This window comes from Sinohyriopsis cumingii, chromosome 5, assembly GCF_028554795.1.
Source record: "Sinohyriopsis cumingii isolate HCF-2022 chromosome 5, ASM2855479v2, whole genome shotgun sequence".
Taxonomy (NCBI): domain Eukaryota; kingdom Metazoa; phylum Mollusca; class Bivalvia; order Unionida; family Unionidae; genus Sinohyriopsis; species Sinohyriopsis cumingii.
Genome location: NC_142965.1, coordinates 26633766 through 26654526, shown reverse-complemented (window position 1 = coordinate 26654526; position 20761 = coordinate 26633766). Strand labels below are relative to the sequence as shown.

Genomic DNA, 20761 nt, shown 5'->3' with positions numbered 1-20761 from the left:
CTGCAGTTGAAATGACTTGATCTCAGACTGATTCCTAAGGCACATAAAAAATAAGGAAAGATTATTCTCTTTTTTATCTTCCTTGGACGGCGTATACATTGTATTACATGATATTTACCATCGTCTTCAATTTATACGCACGTATTTATTTAGAAATTTTGCCATAAATTCAACGTCTTCACAATATACTTCTTTAATTAATATAGATTGAAACAAACTTTAGTATTAAGTTTGTATTTAAAATAAATACTACATTATGATACGTTACGTGAATCTAGACATGTATTGACTACAATTTTATTTATACAGGCTCAAAGTCTGGCCTACTTCTTCGTGATAATATTGCTTTTTATTGTGGCGTATGCCGTTGCTTCCTATGGTATATTGTACCCGAATGCTGAACTCAACCTTGACTCTTTGATTGCTATATTCCGGCGGCCGTACTGGAATATTTACGGAGAACTCATGTTGGAGGAAATTGACGGTATTGCTCTTTTTATTTCCTATTTGTCATTTTTCTACAGAACCGTGTACCTAAACACATACCTGGGAACCATTATGATTTTACCGTACGGTTAATTGAAATGGCTCTTACAGTATAGACATTTGGAGCAATATAAATAATATAAAATAGATTTGGTACTATGAAGTTTGGTATTTTGGACCGGATCAGGATTTGCAGTAGCATTGGTCAGAGAACCAAACTAAAGTACCCATACCGGTTCATTCTGCCAAATTCTACTGTAGCTTCCTTAAACGCTTCAATTTATGAGGGTATCATCACGGAAATACTCGAGACTCCTTACGCTACCCATGTGATCACGCATATATTTCCTAAATGATACCATTTCTGAAAGTATTATCCAAAATATTAAAATCATGTTTATGTCGATCCGGAAATTCAGCCATTTAAGACGTCCAAACCGTCACAATTAGCACAAAGTGTATTGAGATGTCTGGCCTTACGCGCCTAAAACAGTAAAGATGAGAAATAACTTTATTGTACTTCGTGTCATGTATTTGCTAGTTTGTTTCCATAATAGGACGCATGTTCTTTGCCCATATTTAAATAACAAAGACATGACAATAACTCTAGTTCAGATGTCATTAACCTGATTTAGAACTGCAGTTTCTTAAAAATAACAGAACTTCATTAAAACCAAAGTGTGCTTATACACTTTTTCATTGAACATAATGTTGCTTTTGCAGTACCAGACCACTCTTTCAAGCCTTATTAATGAATGTTTTTAAATCGTCGACACTAGTACTTGATCATTTGTTATACTATACTGTAAACTGGTCACACGGAAAATCCACTACTGCATTAATGAGAAGCTCTTTTCTGGTGTTTTTGGTCTCCATTTATATATTAATTTATGTGTCAAAGTTCCACTTATTCATGACCTATTTTGTCTCGTTGTTTAAGCTGTTGCATGTCATAACAATTGTCTGCAATAAATATTCATGTCAGCAACGTTTATCATTCAATATAATTCTTACAAGTATGCTAAATATGCTTATTAGTCTACACACATTTTAAGACAGATAAATATTTAAAATTGAAATTAAACAATGTTTTCTATATTTTCGGAAGGTTCTACGGACTGTACAAATGATGCAGAATTGTATAGAAATGGGACCTATTCTCGCTGTCCAACGGTTTCTGGAAAATATTTTGTACCATTGCTGATGGGATTGTACATGTTAATCTGTAACATCTTGCTGCTGAACCTGCTGGTCGCTGTGTTCACGTAAATATAATGGATGCCTTTAAACTATTACCTTACCCGCATATGTTACTGTATTCGTATTTAAAGCACCATCTATTGCACCATTTAACAAATTATAATTGCAATATTAGTATGATATAATTATTTTTCTCTTCCAGTAGAGAATAATGAAACATTTTGTACACAAATATACACTAGGGTGGGACATAGGGGAGAAAGCAAAATGTAGGTGGGGCTGGGGATGGAGGAGGAAATGAATGTCAGGTATGTGATACAGCATTTAAACAATTGCCAGTGGAGGTACCAGAACAGTATTAATTGAGCATGTTGGCACATTAACGTATAGACAAAATATACTGTCGTTGTCAAATCATAGCACTCTAAGATGATTTGATTGCTTTCCAATGATATCGCTCTACGAGGATTTTATTGCTGACCTCAGAATCATCGTCTGATCCTGAAAATGTAATAATTCAGAGCTTGGAAGAACATGATTATACTAGTCGGTAAAATATTTGTATTCGATGGAATTAAACTTTAATTCAAACGTTAATATGAACAACATAGTCGCAGATCTGCCGATACGTATGGTGCTTTCAGAACAAACATCTTCGTTATCCATTCTGCTTCTAATTTCAATTGAATATCTTGTTGTTGAATCTGCTGACACAATATATAATGTCAGCTGTGTCCAATTGTAATCGTGAGCTCATGCACTATGTGCTATTTTACTGGCTTGATTATGTGAGGTCTGGATCAGTGGTGAATATAAATTAAGTGCTGATCTGCTGACACACGTGCTAGTACATCCGGGTAAGTCAAGGATGTTCAGGATAGGGGTATAACGTACTTGAACATTATGTGATACCAGATTCGGATTGTTAGTGTTAAGGATCGATCGCTGATTTAATGGTACAATATATGATATAAGTTGTATTATGAAGGTGCATTGGGTGGCATTATGTCTGGATCCATGGTTTTCATGATTGAGTGCTGGTACATTTCCTTCATATTATACGTAGGCCTACATTACATGGAATCAGATTTGAGTCTTTGGTGTTCAGAATTAACTGCAAATCTCCTCCAACACACAATATCAGATCTGGATTAGTGACCGGCTGCGACATCATACAGTGCACAATCTACGTCTGTGGCTGCTGACACATCATGCATTGTAAGATCTGGGAAAACTTTTTAATCTGCCTTCACAAAATACTATTTCATACCGGGATCTTTAGATCTGCTGGCACACTACGTAGTGTCAAGATTTGGTACGGATCTTCGGGCCCATTATTGTATCTCAGAGCTTCGTCTTTGATCTCTTGGAACATTGTAAATTATGCTAACATGGGATATCAACCAATACAACACACATGTATACGAATCATATTATATTGAACATTCTTATAGAATGGTTTTAATGTCATTTATTTTTGTTGCTGAGGCATTATGCTTTTGCTGTGTTAAAATGATTTTGATGCATGTTACGTTCTCTCAACTACTATGAGATTTCATTTCGTTTACATGACAAGGGACTCCTACCGCTGACTAATACTGTTTACCACAGAAAACGAAACAATCATCTTAAATAATCAACCCTCTGATGCAGCAGCATACCTTCGCAGGAAAATATTATCATCTCACAATTGAAAAATGCTTTAATTACATTTTGATTTTTATAAATTAAAGTCTGAAAGAAACGTGCGATGATTAGGTTTTCTAACCACTAAATATATTTGTGTTGCTGTGGCGTAAACTACTCAACGAAACCTAACGAAACCCTTTTCCATGTGGTATTATTTTCGTCCCACGTGACCGGTATGCAACAGAAGGAGTATATAACATGTCTGTCCATTTCGAGCTTACTTATCCTGTCATTCAAGCCATTTCAACCAAATGTGATGAACATACGAAGAACATTGCGTAGAAGTGCTTTTTTCTTATTTATAATTTTCCGTATTCAATAGATTTTATTAATATGGAAATAAAGTGTAGTATTAAACTTGGAATGCAGGACGTATTATGCAAATTCAAACTTCTGGACTCAATGCAACTTAAATGTGAGTATGTACTAAATATGTCATGACTAGTTACATTAAACTTATTATCAAACATTATTAATCATAATGATGCAAATCAATATCAATTCTTTTGTTTCTAACCCAGTGAAGCATTCGGGGATCAGGAGTACAAAACTGATTTGTATTGGAATCTACAACTGAACAACCTGATTGATGAATATGGCAATCGTTCAATTTTGCCCCCTCCGTTTACCGTCATTGAGCATGTGTACCGGCTGATAGTATTCATCGTCAAAAACTGTCAAAAGTGTTCACAACATAATTCTTCTGCTCCAAGAAGGGGTCCCTTTTGTAAGTTGTGTTTAAATTACATTAAGCGGGTATTACTTGATTAAGAATATTTTCATTAATATTTCTGATTTATTGTAATATTTACATTGCATGTAAGGAGGTTCATGAGTAATTTTTAATGTTACGCATAAAGCGTATGTTTGTTTATTGTTAGCGCAATTTTTTCAAGAAGAAGAAAAGTTAGTTTTATGCTGAATATTCCGCATCTCATTAAGAATAATCGCTAATTAAATGTTAGAGCGTTTGACATATTAAAAAGCTTGCAATTTGTTTACATAGTTTTGCAACTCTGTGGTCTTAAACTTATGAACAGAGTAAATCGATTAGTACAAGATTAGTAAAATTCAAGAAATAATGTATTTCCCTAGAATCCAAAGGGAATATTTAGAGAGAACTTACAGTATTAAGAATCAAATCCTAAGTGATCGAACATCTTCTATCATAAGTGCTAGATTAAAATATTTTTGAGAATTAATTCAGTATTGAAACTGCTGATGTGTCAGTGGCCTTGAATATCCTAATGTGTTGATATTGTGTTGATAGTCTTCATGTATCACAATAATATATTCAGGTAACCCGATCTTTAACCAATCATCGGTAAAATATATATTTATATCTTGCAAATAATGCCAAAAGCAATAAACCTTCTATAATTTGGTAAATTCAAAATGTCATGTCAGCATTTTTATTGTAAATACACATCTACGGTATTATAAATAACATCGCAGATGTGCATTATTAAATTTAGAACCCCAGGAACCAAAGCTGACGCTCTGAATGAATATCGCAATTCAAAACTCAGTGAAAACAATTTTTATATAGAAATGTAAAGAATCAAAGAAATAAATTTATTTAACAAAAAAATCTTCAATTCCTGCTAGTACATTTGATACAGTAAGCGACAATGTTAACCCAATCCCCCTTTAATAAGTTAATTCGTCATTTGGAATTTCACGATCTACATGTGAGAGAGTCACTATTCCTGTCATACTCCTCTGCTTCGATCTATCTGCACCTTCTCACCGTCCTTCATTCTACCGTTTCCATCCGTCCTCCTTCATACTATTTCTTCCTATTCATCCATTCTTCTTTCTTTCGCCTTCCTTCTAATTCTTCCTACGTCCAGCTTTTCCTACTATTCTGCCGCCCCGTATGTGCACTATTGAGGGTTCCGAAAAAATACAATAGGGACAATATTATTGCACACCTACTCTAACTTCTGGAAATTCTTCACTCTGTCACATACCTTCCGTCAGATTAATGAGCTGCCAAACTTATAAGGTCAAACTTGCAGCACAAATATATGTTTGCATAACACATATATGCCTTGCTCTACTACACATGAATAATATGATGTCTATGAATATGGTAATACAATCACACGAACACACACACAGGCCCACACAGACAAACTATCTGAATATTGATATAATCCTATGCGAGAACCAACAGCATATTAATCAGAACTAAAACATATATATCTAACTTACGGTCCAGCTTCGCTTAACCATCAATCTAAGGTTGTTTCACATTTGTTCTATTCTAATAAATACAATCCACACCAAAACATAATTCCAGTAATTGAGGTAATACATTCTACTTGAATCAAATCAAGCTGAAACTTCGGCCAAGATATCATTTTACTGTACCATTTTACTTTACTTTACCAACTTTTTAAATTCAAATTTCAATTCTCTTTAAAGATATAAGACACCACAAATATGGGAGTGACATTTCTTTAGAATACACTTAAACCATGCATTTTCCTTTTCCTTGAACACTATGATCTAACTCAGACGCCCGCTTTTGTATGATTCCAGAATTCTCAGCAGTCTCAAAATAATAGTGAAGTTAACCTGTACAAGTGTAGCCTGTTTCATTTTAAATTGTGGGTCACGCCCCTATTCAAATACAGCCCTCAAGTCGACAATATCTGATTGATCTGCTCTCATTGTTTGAATTATTTTCGGCGCCAACCTCCCACATTTGGTGACTTTTACACGGGGTGTATAAGAGGCTGACTATGCCGTCGACAATAATCGAGATAATAAGAGGAATATGTTGTTTTGAAGCAATCTTGACGGCTCCGAATTGCACACAGCCAAGGCAGACTATCCTGTTTTTCGGTATATGCAAATTAATAATTCTGCTACTACCAGCGTTCATTATATTTACATTATCTTAAGTACAATACACTGTAAAATCACAAATGCAACTTAGCTATGTAATATGTTGTTTACAGAATAATTATTAGAATCTACAATCATGGACACAATTTTTAAATACACAATATGCACAAAACAATTACCCAAGTTAAAAAATGGATATGTGTAAGTATGTTGTTTCTTGCGCAACACATACCTTGATATATATCCCATCGAGAAGGTCATTATATAAAAACGGTAGTAAAAACATACTATTAATGTTGTATATTTTTCAGAAATAAAAGTAAATGAGTATTTTAAGCTCAAAAATGTGTACACATTAGGGATCTCATCCTCCTTTCAAACCATATTCAAACAAAAATGAGTTTTGGTGAGATTTGTTTTACCATGACACAGGACTCCACAGATGATTCACATCAGATAAGAAATCACTGCAGTTTCATATACCTTTCCTTATCACATTTGCATTATCATTTTCTATCACAAAAATGATTTACATAAATGAGAATAATTAAAATGCATAGACATTTTTCTGTTCACTACCTAATAAAACTACAGAAATTTCAACTAAGTCAATTTAAGTCCATTTTTTCCTAGAGTTACTATTGCAACAATATAAGTAGGCAAGCATATACGTATTATCATACTGTAATTAGTATACTGGTTTAGTATTTGCAATCATCATACAGTTAATCAAGGTAGAGTTAATTGTACTTGGTACAGATATTGCGTACTGATTTAGCACGTGAACCAAATAAAAGGTAAAAGTCTTCAAAGGATACTTTGAATTAACATTATTATTTGAGGTGCCTTTGAAGAACGAGAAGTAAAATTTAATTCGTGAGACAATTACATCTCCCTTAAAATAGTTACTTTTCGTTAAGCACCTACAATAAGTTACCACAAATATAATTTCCTTATATATATAGACAGACATACAGACAAACAGATGGACGGACGGATAGATAGATAGATAGACAGACAGATAGATAGATAGATAGATAGATAGATAGATAGATAGAAAGACTCTAAATCCCTTCCATTTACTTTATAGTGACCACCTTATAATTAAATACAGTATGGTTGAAATTTCACAGTTAAATGATTAATTAAATATACACTGCTCATCATTCTAAAAATATAAAATTTATTCATAGTAAACGACATGAGTGAGAGTAAAGAAAGCGATCTACGTGAGTGGGAAAATGGCATTGCTGACAACTTTCACTACTTCAGGAAACAAGGAACTGAAGATGATACGGACCAATCAACAGCTTGGCAGTAAGTTAAGATCATTGTCTCTATGTCAAATATCAGTCATGAGTCGTTTGATGATATGGTGATCTGACAATAACATCGATAAAACAAAAAAGAATACTGCATAACGTGTTCTGAGGAAACGGCATAAATTTTTTTCCTCTGGTCAATATGTATAGTAATTCCAAAGACAAGCGACTCGAGGAAAATTCTGATCTCTCATTATCTTATTGCCAATATTGTGAGGGACTTTACAACAGATAAACAAGCAATGTGAATCGTGGTACTCACTGTGTGTTCATGATTGTTAATTATTTAAATATTGAACTTTGTATCATAATATGAATGTTAGTGACTATTGCACTATAATGGATGATTGTGTCATGCATATAAAAGTGCTTTGATGTCTGCAGCTTACATCATAAAGCAGATCAGTCCAGTTACCAGGCTCAGCATGTTGCTTCATTTTGGTGCGCATCCAGGTCCAGGAGCTATCTGCACTCAACGTGCAAACTCTGCACAAAACATGTTGTTGTTGTTGGGTTTAACGCCATTTTTCAGCACAAGATAGGCTATACAGAGCGGCCAGTATAAATGATGGAGGAAAAACCCGGGAGAAGCACCGACCCACGAAAAGCTACTGGTAAGATTTCTCACATACCCACATTGGCCCAGCCCAAGACTCGAACCCACGCAGACAGAGGTGATGGCAGTGATCCGTAACGATGAGCGCTTTAGATCATTCGGCCACTCGTGACCCCCACAAGACATGTATGTATGTAGGGTTTAATCTATTGTTATGCTACTGTTACTCTAGAGGGGTTCAAATACATATTTTCCAAACAATCTTGGTCGCTTGTCTAGAGTAGGAAGTGTTGGCTCACGAATATGAACTTTGTATTGCAAAATCATAACGATTCTGTTCATAAATGGCAGGTGTTCACATCGGGTTTCACTGTATGTTGCTACCATGCTTAGATATTTATTATTATTATTATTATTATTATTATTATTATTATTATTATTATTAAATTCAGATTCGAACAGCTGGACAAGAAAATTACTAAGATGCAAAAGAAGCAGCAAGCATTGACTGAAAAAATAGAGGATGTGCAGCAAGTATTGACTGAAAAAATAGAGGATGTTCATTCAAGTATGGAGAAACAGGTGAGTAAAGTAGTTACTTTATAACTTATGAAATCTTAATTTCTTATTTAAATACATTACTTGATGTTAATAAGTTAGGAGATTATCCTGGAAAGTATGGAGAAACAGGTGAGTAAAGTAGTTACTTTACAACTTATCAAATCTTAATTTCTTCTTTAATTACATTACTTGATGTTAATAAGTTAAGAAATTATCCTATAGCATATAAAGCCAGTCAAATCAGTTAAATAGTTAATCAGTTACCTTATAACTTATGAAATCTTAATTTCTTCTTTAAATCCATTACTTGATGTTAATAAGTTATGAGATTATCCAATAGCATATAAAGCCAGTCATATCAGTTAAATAAACATGTCAATACCTCTTATGGTTAGTTTTAGCACAAAGAGAAGCTAAATGGCATAGTTTTGTTGAGGTGGACGGGAAATGAGAGTAATATCTCTTTGGGTTTAGGATTTGGTTCTAAGTCCCATCAATTACTGCCTACTATTGTTGTTTTTACCTAGTAAGCATGCCGTGAATCAATCTTACAAATACCTCTAACTGAGATTCTCTTCACAAGACTTCTGAACGAAGCATTTTCTCATTATACTGGCGGAGTATTCGCTCTTTATAGATCGTTGTCGTTTGCTCTCTCTGCATCATATATCAATATCGTGGACTTCAGTTATCTATTTTGACATGTGATAAGATAACCGGTGTCCTTATCTGCTCCAATATGCAATAGTCCTTACAGTTCTTCTCAGCATTTGATTGTATTACATTTTATTTCCAGTAAATAATAATTTGATCATGTCTAAAATTTTCAATGCTTTTAACAGGTTACCTACTTATCTTTGCATGCAATTTATGAATGATCATGTTAATTATTTCTTGCATGTTTTTGTGTCCAAAAATATGTACCATTTGCCATTCAGTATTGTGATATTTTGCTCTAGTGAAAACTAATATTGTTTTCTTGTTACAATTCAAATCATGCAATAAATACAGACAGTTAGTTGAAGTCTTGTTCTTTTTATTTTATGTGTGAACTCGATTAAGAATCTTCAGTAGTATATACCACAAGGGACAATCGTGTCCTTTTTAAACAAATGCAGTTTATATAAAATCTGTTCACCCTTTATTTGGATTTTTTATATTTTTGCTTCATTTGTCTTACTCATATGTCTTTTCAACATCTTTAAAATTTATCTTTTATCGTCTAGGACTACTGATTGTGAAATGCATATCTTTACTATTCTCGTGCAACATTATTACAAATTATGTCCTTAGAAAATATGATAGCATTCCCTTAGTTTTAAAATAGTTCACATTACCTATATAATATTTGCTAAATCCTTACGATATTAGCCCTATTTTATGCAGTAGAAATGAATTTGGAAACATTTGGAAGGTAATTTGGTCATTTATACAATTGGTAGAAAGGTTGTCTGCTCACTTTGAAGGACAACCCAGTAGGTGACATTATATTTTTATCTGATTTGTTTTGTGCTTACAGTTTATGTGGATCGTGGACTCACTCAGGGAACATAATCTTGGTTCCAGCCGGAATATTCCTGAGGTCAGTGATGCGGAAGATAGTTTACAGTACTATTTAACTCATCTGGTCACATACTCGAAGACCCTTGTGGGATGGTGTGATATTCATCATCATTTGTCTGCCCTTACTTAAACACACGTTTGTTATCACTATCCCTCTTACACTACTTGATAGGTTTCCATCAAACTTTATAAAAACAGTAATCAGATTTTTTAGATACGAATAATGATGGTGCCGCTCTGATGTCCTTTATTGCCACTACAATGGTCATCTTAAAAATCTCTCACATTACCTTATAGTATTTAGTAAATCTGTACAATTTTACCTTCACGGTATGCATTACACATGCACATGGAAACATTTTGAAGGTACTTCGGTCATGTATACATTAGAGCATAACATAATGGGCAGAAAGATTGGCTACTCCATTTGAAGGAAAACACAGTAGGTGATGTCATATTTTTATCTTATTTGTTTTGTGATTACAGATGCAGTATATCAAGGACTCACTCAGGGAACATACTGTTGGTTCCAGGCGGTATACTCCTAAGGTCAGTGATGCAGAAGATCTTGGTTCTAGGCGGGATGCTAATAAGGTCAGTGATGCAGAAAATATATTATCATATTATTTAACTGATCACATGTCCGAAGATCTTGTGGGTTGGTCTGCTATTCGTCGTCTGTTGTGTGTCCTTCATATAGCATACATTTGTTATCACTACCCCTCTCTTACTACCAATAAATTTTATACAAACAATAATCCGATTGTCTGCTTAGATATCAGCCAATAAAGTGTTCATCTAATGTCCGATATTGCCACGACAATGGTCATCTTCAAAATCTTTTTATTGCTACTCCACCTATATGGATGAGAACATGCAACACAAAGAAACATTTCGCCAATAGTATACATATATTTCAAAAATAATATCTCAACTGATTAACAAGTATTGAGACCGTCATGAATCTCAGAACAGATTGATGTTGAGTGCGTCCGTAACAAAAAGGCAAAATAATGATGATAGTTTTAGATATTCCCTTCCGTCATGCTTTTATTTTTAGATAACATTTTATTTTGTTTTCAAATCGTTAGAAGTTTGCTTCATCGTGATTTTGGCGTCTTACAAGTAAGAGTACTTATATAGCTATGTCTTTATGTTGTTGCTTATTGTTCAACCTATAACAATCAGAAATAATGTGCCCTTTCGTTTTACAATATGTGTATGTAGGAAGAGATAAGGAATTCAGATGTGTTTAATCAGACGTTTAGCTCCTAACACTTCAGACAGATAAAGATTTGGAAGAACTCGTACGAGACTGAGATGGCAATTTACCAAATATCTCCTCAGAGGAAGGCTTACTGACAAATGAAATCTTATGAATCAGTCAATAATGATCAGCAGTAAAACAGCATTTTACAAAGTTTCTATATTTTGTCCATGAAGGAAAGGCTTGACCTCACTATGAACGCAATTCTTGCATTCTTCAACAAATATGAGCTGTCTGAGGTTATCGTAATCTTGAACAACATACTTATCTGAGCACCACCTATCAAATATTGGTTATTTTTCCCTTGCAAATTAGGCATCTGCGTGGGTAGCTTATTTTCTACAATCCATAAACCTCTGTTGATATGCATTAGTTACCAGCTCATACTTCTTTGAGATGTATTCCTTAACTATAGCATAATCTGCACTTTCTAGTACCATCAGTGACGTGTGGATTTCGCGATGTGTGATAAAAAAATATATATATTGTAATAATAAGGTCGATTTTAAAATTATCAGTAATTGTATCCAAATGAGAATATTATTGATCTGTTTTGTCATTAAAAATATGGGAACTAAAATCAAATTTTTCTGATCACATCAAAACCTGAACTGATACGTATACGCAGAGAGTTCTCCACCTGTCCAATCTATCTTATTTTTACTTCAACTGCATTTGTCTTTCTTCTAACTTCATTTGCATTTCTCTTTTTCTTTCTCACACTACGTCTGCCTTTCCCTTTCTATGGACCGCTTCGGTGGTTTAAAGGGCTAGAGCGTAGTGGTGGGTTCGAACCCGGCTGAGTCATACCAAAGACTAATGAAAATTGTTCTAGTGATTGACTGGCTTGGCGCTCAGCATTAAGGGGTTAGTGTTAGGACTGTACGGCCTGGTATCACATGTCATACCGTGACATATCACGTCCAATCACCTTGCGACATCACCTATTACCTGAGCTGATCAATGCAAATCCTGTACAGATGCATGCCATTTAAAGGCTCAGACTTATGTTATATTGCCAAGATTTACAAAAGGTAGTATCCACACGTTTTTCTGAGAAAAAGATGTGGTTGTGGGATACAACCGATCCATGTATCCATTCACAATGCAGCGACATGTGTCATGCAGTGTTTCACATGGAGACATCAAACATTTAGCCAACAGGATTTGTGATTGCTTAGCACTTGTGTTCAGTGATTTTAGAGTTTGGATTCATCTGCAGTGAATAGAGCTTTTAGGTGGAAGTGTGCCAATAGTCTAGCTTCACATGTATTGTTTGCATTGCTAAGGACGCTTGCTTTGTGATGTTACAAATGAAGTATTATAACATTTTATTACTTATGATATTTGTGGCATCAAATTATGACACCGATAAATTACGTATCACAGCCAGTATCAATTAGTATTCCGTGTTATAAAAAATCACATTTCGTAATGCTGAATGTCACTGAATATATACTCTCATCGGTTTACGATTTTGTCCTCTTGGCTGCAACATAGACTTATACACGAAGACGGATTTGAAGATACCTCGCGTATTCCTTGTTATCATGTGCAGCAGCCTGGTGCTTCTCACATCCAGTAGATCTTTTGCACATGATGCTCAGTTAACTTTAAAACTCTTTAAAAGAACGTCTAGATGACAGACCTGTTCACATATTTTACTAACGAACAAACACTTATATTTATTTATTTATTTGATATCAGTTATGTCTTATGATGTACAGTAACAAGAAGCCTTTTGTGGTGAAATGTATCTAACCAAAGATTAGCCTTAAAAACCACAATGACATTTACGTTTCACTATTGTAAGAAAATTTTAACTGTCAGTTGTATAGAACCTACACTGATAGTCCCTCTAGAAAATTCAGTACGGGGATAAGCATGTGCATTTATTAACAGATCTTGGCTTCGCCTCAGGCCGTGCAGAATAATTCCTCTGCAATTTTGGCCTCGTTTATGTTTTCACTCCCATTGAATTACTCCCATCGTATGCATTATGACACTGAGACGTTGCGGGATTGTCCAGTCGTCGCATGTACAAGTTCCTGTTTGTAGATACTCAATATTCTTGAATACAATTTGACATTGTTAATTCGTGCGTCTTCTACTTTCATATTTTATCAAAATGCGTCATGCATTTGAATATATTGCTGGTAAAACAAGTGGTTTCTATATCTGTCCTAACCAGTTGAACTTTAAGTGGAATTTAGGTGGCCCTTCTCATTGTCAGGGATCCGTGCGTTTGAGATTTTCCTACGAACTTATTTATTTACTTATTCGCATGGCGTTATAATACTTTTACATATTCTTATTTAATATACGTGTCATTTAAATATTGCGACAAAGCAGTCATCGTACATACATATATTTCCATCATGAATATTTTATTTTAAATTGCTGCACACTTGCAAAAATGAAATAAAAATTGAAATGTTATGTTTCATGCCACAGCAAGAACACCAATGTCATCGACATTGGTTTGCATTTATATCGGATCATATGTCATAAATCTATATTCACTTAAGGATTCAGATAAGTGTTCGATATACCTTTATACCCAATGACTCGCTTATGGCAAACTCTGCCAAAGCATGAATTAAGGTTAACCACTAAGAAGCTGTTAAATTCAAGATTCTTAATGGTTTACTGAAGTTGTCTAATAATCGGAACAAATAGTACAAGATTGCAAACATCATTAATGGTCATTTTGTGTGCTGCATTCACAATGTGTTACCACAATTTCCCCAATATTCATGTGCAAAATGACACGAAGGTGCAGAATGTAACAAATACAGATGCTACAGGGATCACTTAAAGAAAGACACTTTGGAAATTATTAATTCCTTTGCATATGTGATGCAGCTACTTTTTTCCTGAGATATTATTTAAAAGCATATTTGATCTCACTGGTGCAGATGAAAGCAAGGTCTTGTTTGCCAGTTATGTGAGATCACCCTGTGTATTGGCCTGTTGGTGACAAGTGACTTAGTGAGATGTATAATATTTAGGAAAGAATAATGTGACATGGGTTGATGTGAATATTTGCAATTAATATTTTTAACTTTTACTATTATTATTTTTACAGGTCCAATCGGAAAACGATTGATTGCTTCGGGCGCTGTCATTTCAAGGTGATCATAATAACTTCCCGAATTTGGTGGCAGAAACGTTGGATGTCTTAACTTTCAAGGATTTCTAGATTAGAACTTACACAGGGAACCTGTCAAATAATGATGAGACATTGGTTGGAATAGAAGGCATTTTCGTGTATTCCTTTTAGAGAAACTGTATTTTCAGTGGTGGCCAAGACGACTTTTCCAGTACCGATTGGACATTAGAATATGGCTCCAAGAGCTTCCAAATTATGTGATAAACTATGTAACCATTTACGTTTTGCTGCTGACTGACTATGCCCTACTTTGAGTAAACAAGGCAGTCAGTACAAAGTGATCTATTGAACTCTAGAGCATTTTGGACATAGCAGACTCACCGTGATTTTCTTCTCCTCCAGTAAATCCATGCGTATCGGAAGATAATGCAATCGTTTTGTAACTCTTTCTATGTGTCCGTCACCCCATCAGCATTTTATGTGTGGATCATAAACCCCATCGCTCAAAGGGTCATTCAGCTATGACATTTGTTTGATAACTACTGCGTATGTTTCTTTTCAATTATAATTTTATTTGTTCATACATAAGAACAATGACGAATCATGGCCAGCTATCTTCCTTATAGGTGGATACACAAAAACATCTGGTCGACATATTTGGTCTCTCTTTAAATTTAATCTTTCGCAGGAACAGATTTTAAGTAATTTATTATCTCTAGGAATGAATGATTCATAATATAAACATAAACGAAAACAAGTAATTTTATTTATATTATTCAGAGACCCAATATAAACATTATATTAGTACTGGAAACCACTAAAATTGCAATTCAGCTCATTAGATAATAAAAAGTATATTTTAATAAAGTATATTTTAATAAAGTATATTTTAATAATGTTGTGTCATTCTGCTACCAGTTTATCACCAATCTATTATACATCAAAATTTAGTGCTAATGGCTTCATTTTCTTATCCTCAATTTGTATTAAGAATAGGGAAGTCAGATTTCTCCTTATCGTTCTTCTACGTCCCTGTTCTAAAAACACTCTAATGCGTTGAAAGTCTCTTAAATCAAATCAATACAATTTATTAAGATCACGCATGTATGGCCATAATATCAAGTCAAATGCCCATTTTAATTAAGGACACATAACCTTCCTACTAAAGATAATAATACCCTTTTAATCTAAAACCTAAATCATTTTCAAAATGTGAATCAAAGTTATGATTCCTGCAACAACTTGAAAAGTTAATCACCAATAAGTAAAAATAATCTCTACAAAGTAGACATATTGTTTAATGTTTCATATGAATTATTATTATTATTATTATTATTATTATTATTATTATTATTTACTTTCCTGATGAAATTGCACATTCTTTTGTCAATATCTTCTTACATTCATTAATTTGTTAATTTATCTTATGCTGAAGAAACGTTTCTTTGAAAACGAAACACGAAAATGTATTGGGATCGAAGATGAAAAATAATAATTTTCAACATCAAGCCTGGAAGTGCACAAAAGGTACTTATACAGAATATATATATAGCAACAACCGATAATCTCTGCAATAGAACTAACTAGTCCTTACAGTTTTACAGTTGGTTTTGTATCAAAACGAAATGTGTCTGTCTCTTTACACACAAATATATTTCAAAATTGCTACTTCTTCATTTAAATATGTAGTAACACTTTTAAATGTTTGAAACGTTATTTCATTTAATTCAAAATAAACAGTTTCATGAAAGATGAAAACATGTGTAAAGCCTATATTCCACCATCAATTAAATATCGATCGAATTCGTTACCCCAAAACGTTGATAATTTCCTGAATTATATAATTGTCTGAAAATGCATCTGTTAACAAAATATTTTAGACAAGAAAACAATTTGTGTGAAAATAAATGTGTTCATAATTTATGAACGTATGAGCATATGTGATGATGTTTAATATTGTTTACCAATCGATTAACTCCATCATTAGCTCAGATAAATCAGCTCTCCGTATTTATAAACTCCGCTAGATAACATCCATTATCCGTAGGACAGGATATAATACTGGATTACGTTTATTAGTGCTGCCACCTATCAAATTCAAAGGATACTACTGCCTATGAACCCTCATCAGTGAACATTATTTATCGTACAATAACAGGATTAATACAATCATGCAGATCATTTTATATTTAGATATTCTGATTATACGGTGAAGAATGTTTTTCAATGATATACATGGGAAATTAAGATTTTTTTTTTCGTGGACATGTATTCCTTGTGTAGATATTAGCTTTGGAGTTTATGTTAAAGAATGGTGCTTTTAAGTTTTCATTATTAAACAGGTATATTTCCTATAGATGTGTCCATTCTGGCAGGTTTAACTATAATGTTTCTCAGACATGCAGGGAAATACTAAATATTTTAACATTTACTAATATGCCACATGATGATATGTGCATAAGTTGCTCAAATACATACAAAATACATAATTATCCCAAGGATTCTAGGTTTAAAAGTCGTCTTGTTTATTTAATTTGTTTTAATGTAAATATACGTTTAACCAACCTTTCTTAAAGAAATACACAGGCCATGGGAAGCATGATACCAAATGTAGTAGCATAGGTGGTGGCAGCAATAATGATAAGGTCTTTCCAGCGCATATGTCCAAATGACAAGACACATATTCTCAGCAATCTTTAATATTTAATATATTTTGGTACTGAGGGTACTTGATACATGTTTTATACATATGTAGCTGTCGTTACCAATCTTATATTTTTTTCTCTTGTCTGTATTATAAAAATATGTCACCAATATTTGGTATAAACTATACGAAAATACTTACCAAGGAACACAATATTGTAATCAGTTTGTAAAGGCTCATTAATTAGAGTATGGATCAGGAATAAAACATTGTGGATAAAATTGCTTTATGAGCAAGTGTTCTTGGCCAGAAGGTGTATGCTATTACAAATTTCACTATTTCATTTTTTACAGTTATTTTCTTATTTTGTGTCTTTTTCCATTGATATTATATAATGTATCGAACGTGTCATACACTTATTCTGCATTGTCTAATTCTCCCCATACTGTAATTCGCTACACACTCTAATTTATTGATGCATTCCAAAAATAAGCAAACCCTATTGTTATCCTGTATTTCTTAATAAGTTTTCAACAATCATCAATCCATAACCGTTTGAATTATTTTTTTGAATCTACTGTTTGATACAGAGAAATATTTCTTATAAAGAATTTGCAAAATGTACTCAGAAAACAAAACAAAACCTATCATAGTTTGATTATTTGAACATGTATGAAAATCTAAATAATAGATTGTTCACTGGTGCATACATAACGATATTTAAAAAGATGCTGGATGTTCTAACGTTAACATCATTTAAATGAATATGTTACTTGCGTAATGTACTAGTTATATAGTTGTTTACTTCTTTGTTAAAATTGAGCATGCTTTTGTGTTATAATTCCTATGCCAAGTTGTTTTATGGATTTTATCCCAGAATTTTATTTTAAGCATAAATCTAATACTTAATATGCTGATTTATTTGATAACATAGAACTAGAAGCAAATACCGTATATTATTGTTTTAGATTAATTTAAGTATTGTTATGGATTATGATATTTTGTAGTACTCAGTTCTTCTATTCAGACTGTGTTTAATATTCTTTACATATTTATTGATATGTCATTATGACTACATTTTAAAACAAAAGCCTTTATATGATTGCTTGAACTCATTTTTGACATGCTTTCTTTAGGAATATATTTGTAGTAGTAGTAGTAGTAGTAGTTGTTGTTGTTGTTGTTGTATTAGCAGTAGTGGTATTATTAGTATTGTTGTTTCTTGGATAATATATTTGAGTCAATCAAAAATAAATATAATTTTAATAGTATACATAATTTATGTATGCACCAACTTCCCGCTGTACTTCTGGGTGTATATATAATTTGTTGTTTAATGAAGCACAGTAATTATTAATAAGATGCAAGCCCCTCTTCAGTTTACAATAAAGAAAATGCTGGGAAAGAGTAATACCAAAAGAGGAGAGTATTCACTCCATATTAGTTTTCAGAAGTGAAAGTGTTTTGATCATTCGACATCTAGTTATTTTGTACTCTGAATTCAATCAACGAATAACAGTCATGTTAATTATAAAATCAGTAGAAACAGGAAACGTCAGAAATATAAGTACTTTAAAAAAATTAAGTTTGACGTATTCAGTCTATTCAAAAAAGGTCTCAATTATCAGACAAAACGTATGAGGTCTGAAAATATACATTCTCCAAATACTATGATCGCTACAAGTTTCATGTGGACATAACTAACCCAATCCATGTATTACCAGTGTCTGAGGGACAGTTGGTTCAGAAGAAGTCTATTGAGTACATTGTAATATTTTTGTTCAAATTTAACCATTAATAAATATTTTATACCTTTTTTAAAGATTCCAGAAAATTTTCATATCACATTCTTCGAGTTTACCAGGTTCTAAATTTAAGGTGCAATCCTTAAAACTTAAAGTCCTTTAAAATAATTGCGCAATTTTAATTTGTACGCAGATTCTAATCATACTAATGCTCAATTGATAATATTTGGTTAGTATTTCAAACTACTAAAATCTTTTTTGTGGATTGGCTGCGTCCTATTTAATAACATTCAACATTACCTTTTTATTTGTTTTCTTGCCAAGGCTCTGGTCCACGATCATCCACTTGGGTTGGAAATCCTTGGAACCACTAGTGATACGTAAGCTATGATTGGCCTATTCTACCAATGGCAAAAAATGTGTCAACATATGACACGTATTAAATCAAACAGCCAATTTTATCGCAGTAAAGAGTGACTATCCTTTACAACAGCTATGGTTTGACTTCTCGTATGGATTTTGCCACCTTTTATGGGAAGTCTCTACCACTAAATTACATATAATTGATGCTTTGTACTGTTAATCTCAAAACATTTTCACTTTGAACCTTTAGCTCAGGGTCAACGCCCTAATCATTTGATAATTTGTAACTTTTTTAGAACTTTCAGAATTGTTTTGAATAATCCGGTTGAGGACTAAATATCAGTGACCTAGATGTAATTCAATTATCATATGTAACATTTAGAATGTTGCACTTTAATTTACAATAGATATTGGGGTGTTCAATTTACACATCTCAGTCTTTGTTCCACATATTCCGTATATTGTCAGTGCCTCTGCATGGTCTTGTTACCAGATCTAGAGAACTAGCACAACATTTATGATGCACTATGTATTTGTCAGCAAGTATTACCTTTGTACCTGTCTGAAACTGTTTTATTATCACATTATGTATAGAAATATTCACCAGCACTAGAGTGAAATTCGTGAATAATTGACTGAATTGGATGACTTTAGTAGTTACATTTTATTGCTCGATGTCCTTGTTTAAAGGCTTGAACGAAATGGGTCAGTTTATATTTTGTCATGACTTGAACTAACTTACAAAATGTTATGCAAGCTAATTAAACATTTTACAACAACAGTGTAGCAAACTATAAACTGATCTATAATGTTCGATGGCATACTAACAGTTTTTGTATAAACCTAACAGTTTTTGCATTAAATACTAAACTTGTGGATGAAATAAAATCACTTAGCAGTAACTAAATTTTCGGTTTTGTTTCATAAAAATTGATTATTTCAGAAACATATCTATATTCAGATAACTGGCATCATATCACAATCGATGATGTTGTCAGCGGCTGTATTGTGGTGGCAACCCAATGTTAAAGATATAAATATATGTAAGGATTTGATGAAACATGCTTCATTAAATGTTTAGGAAATGGTATTTGCTCTTTCCTCATCAAAATAAATCTCATCCCACATTGGCGGGGGAGGAGGAATGTAACCCATTTAATTGATATATACATGTATTTGAGAAGGATTGTGTGTGTGTGTGTGTGTGTGTGTGTGTGTGTGATTTAGATTTTTAACGTAGCTTTAACAATGTTTCAGTCATATCGCTACGATGTCTGCAGTGTGACAGTTTATATTGATGTCTAGCACTGGAGCATCATGCCGCAGACATGTAGCATGGTGTCCCACCCAATCACATTATCCTGACACCAGGCCGACCAGTCCTAACACTAACCTCT

General features: G+C 33.3%; 1 protein-coding gene across 1 annotated transcript; it reads left to right on the top strand.

Moving 5' to 3' along the window:
• Positions 1-316: 316 nt before the first annotated feature.
• On the top strand, positions 317-20431 carry LOC149798831 (transient receptor potential cation channel subfamily M member 2-like). The gene is made up of 8 exons (XM_089957725.1): positions 317-484; positions 1595-1751; positions 3897-4102; positions 7425-7548; positions 8562-8691; positions 10190-10252; positions 10720-10827; positions 14589-20431. The coding sequence occupies exons 1-8, from the start codon at positions 466-468 to the stop codon at positions 14607-14609; spliced, it is 828 nt and encodes a 275-aa protein (XP_089813851.1). The 5' UTR covers positions 317-465; the 3' UTR covers positions 14610-20431.
• The last annotated feature ends 330 nt before the right edge of the window (positions 20432-20761 follow it).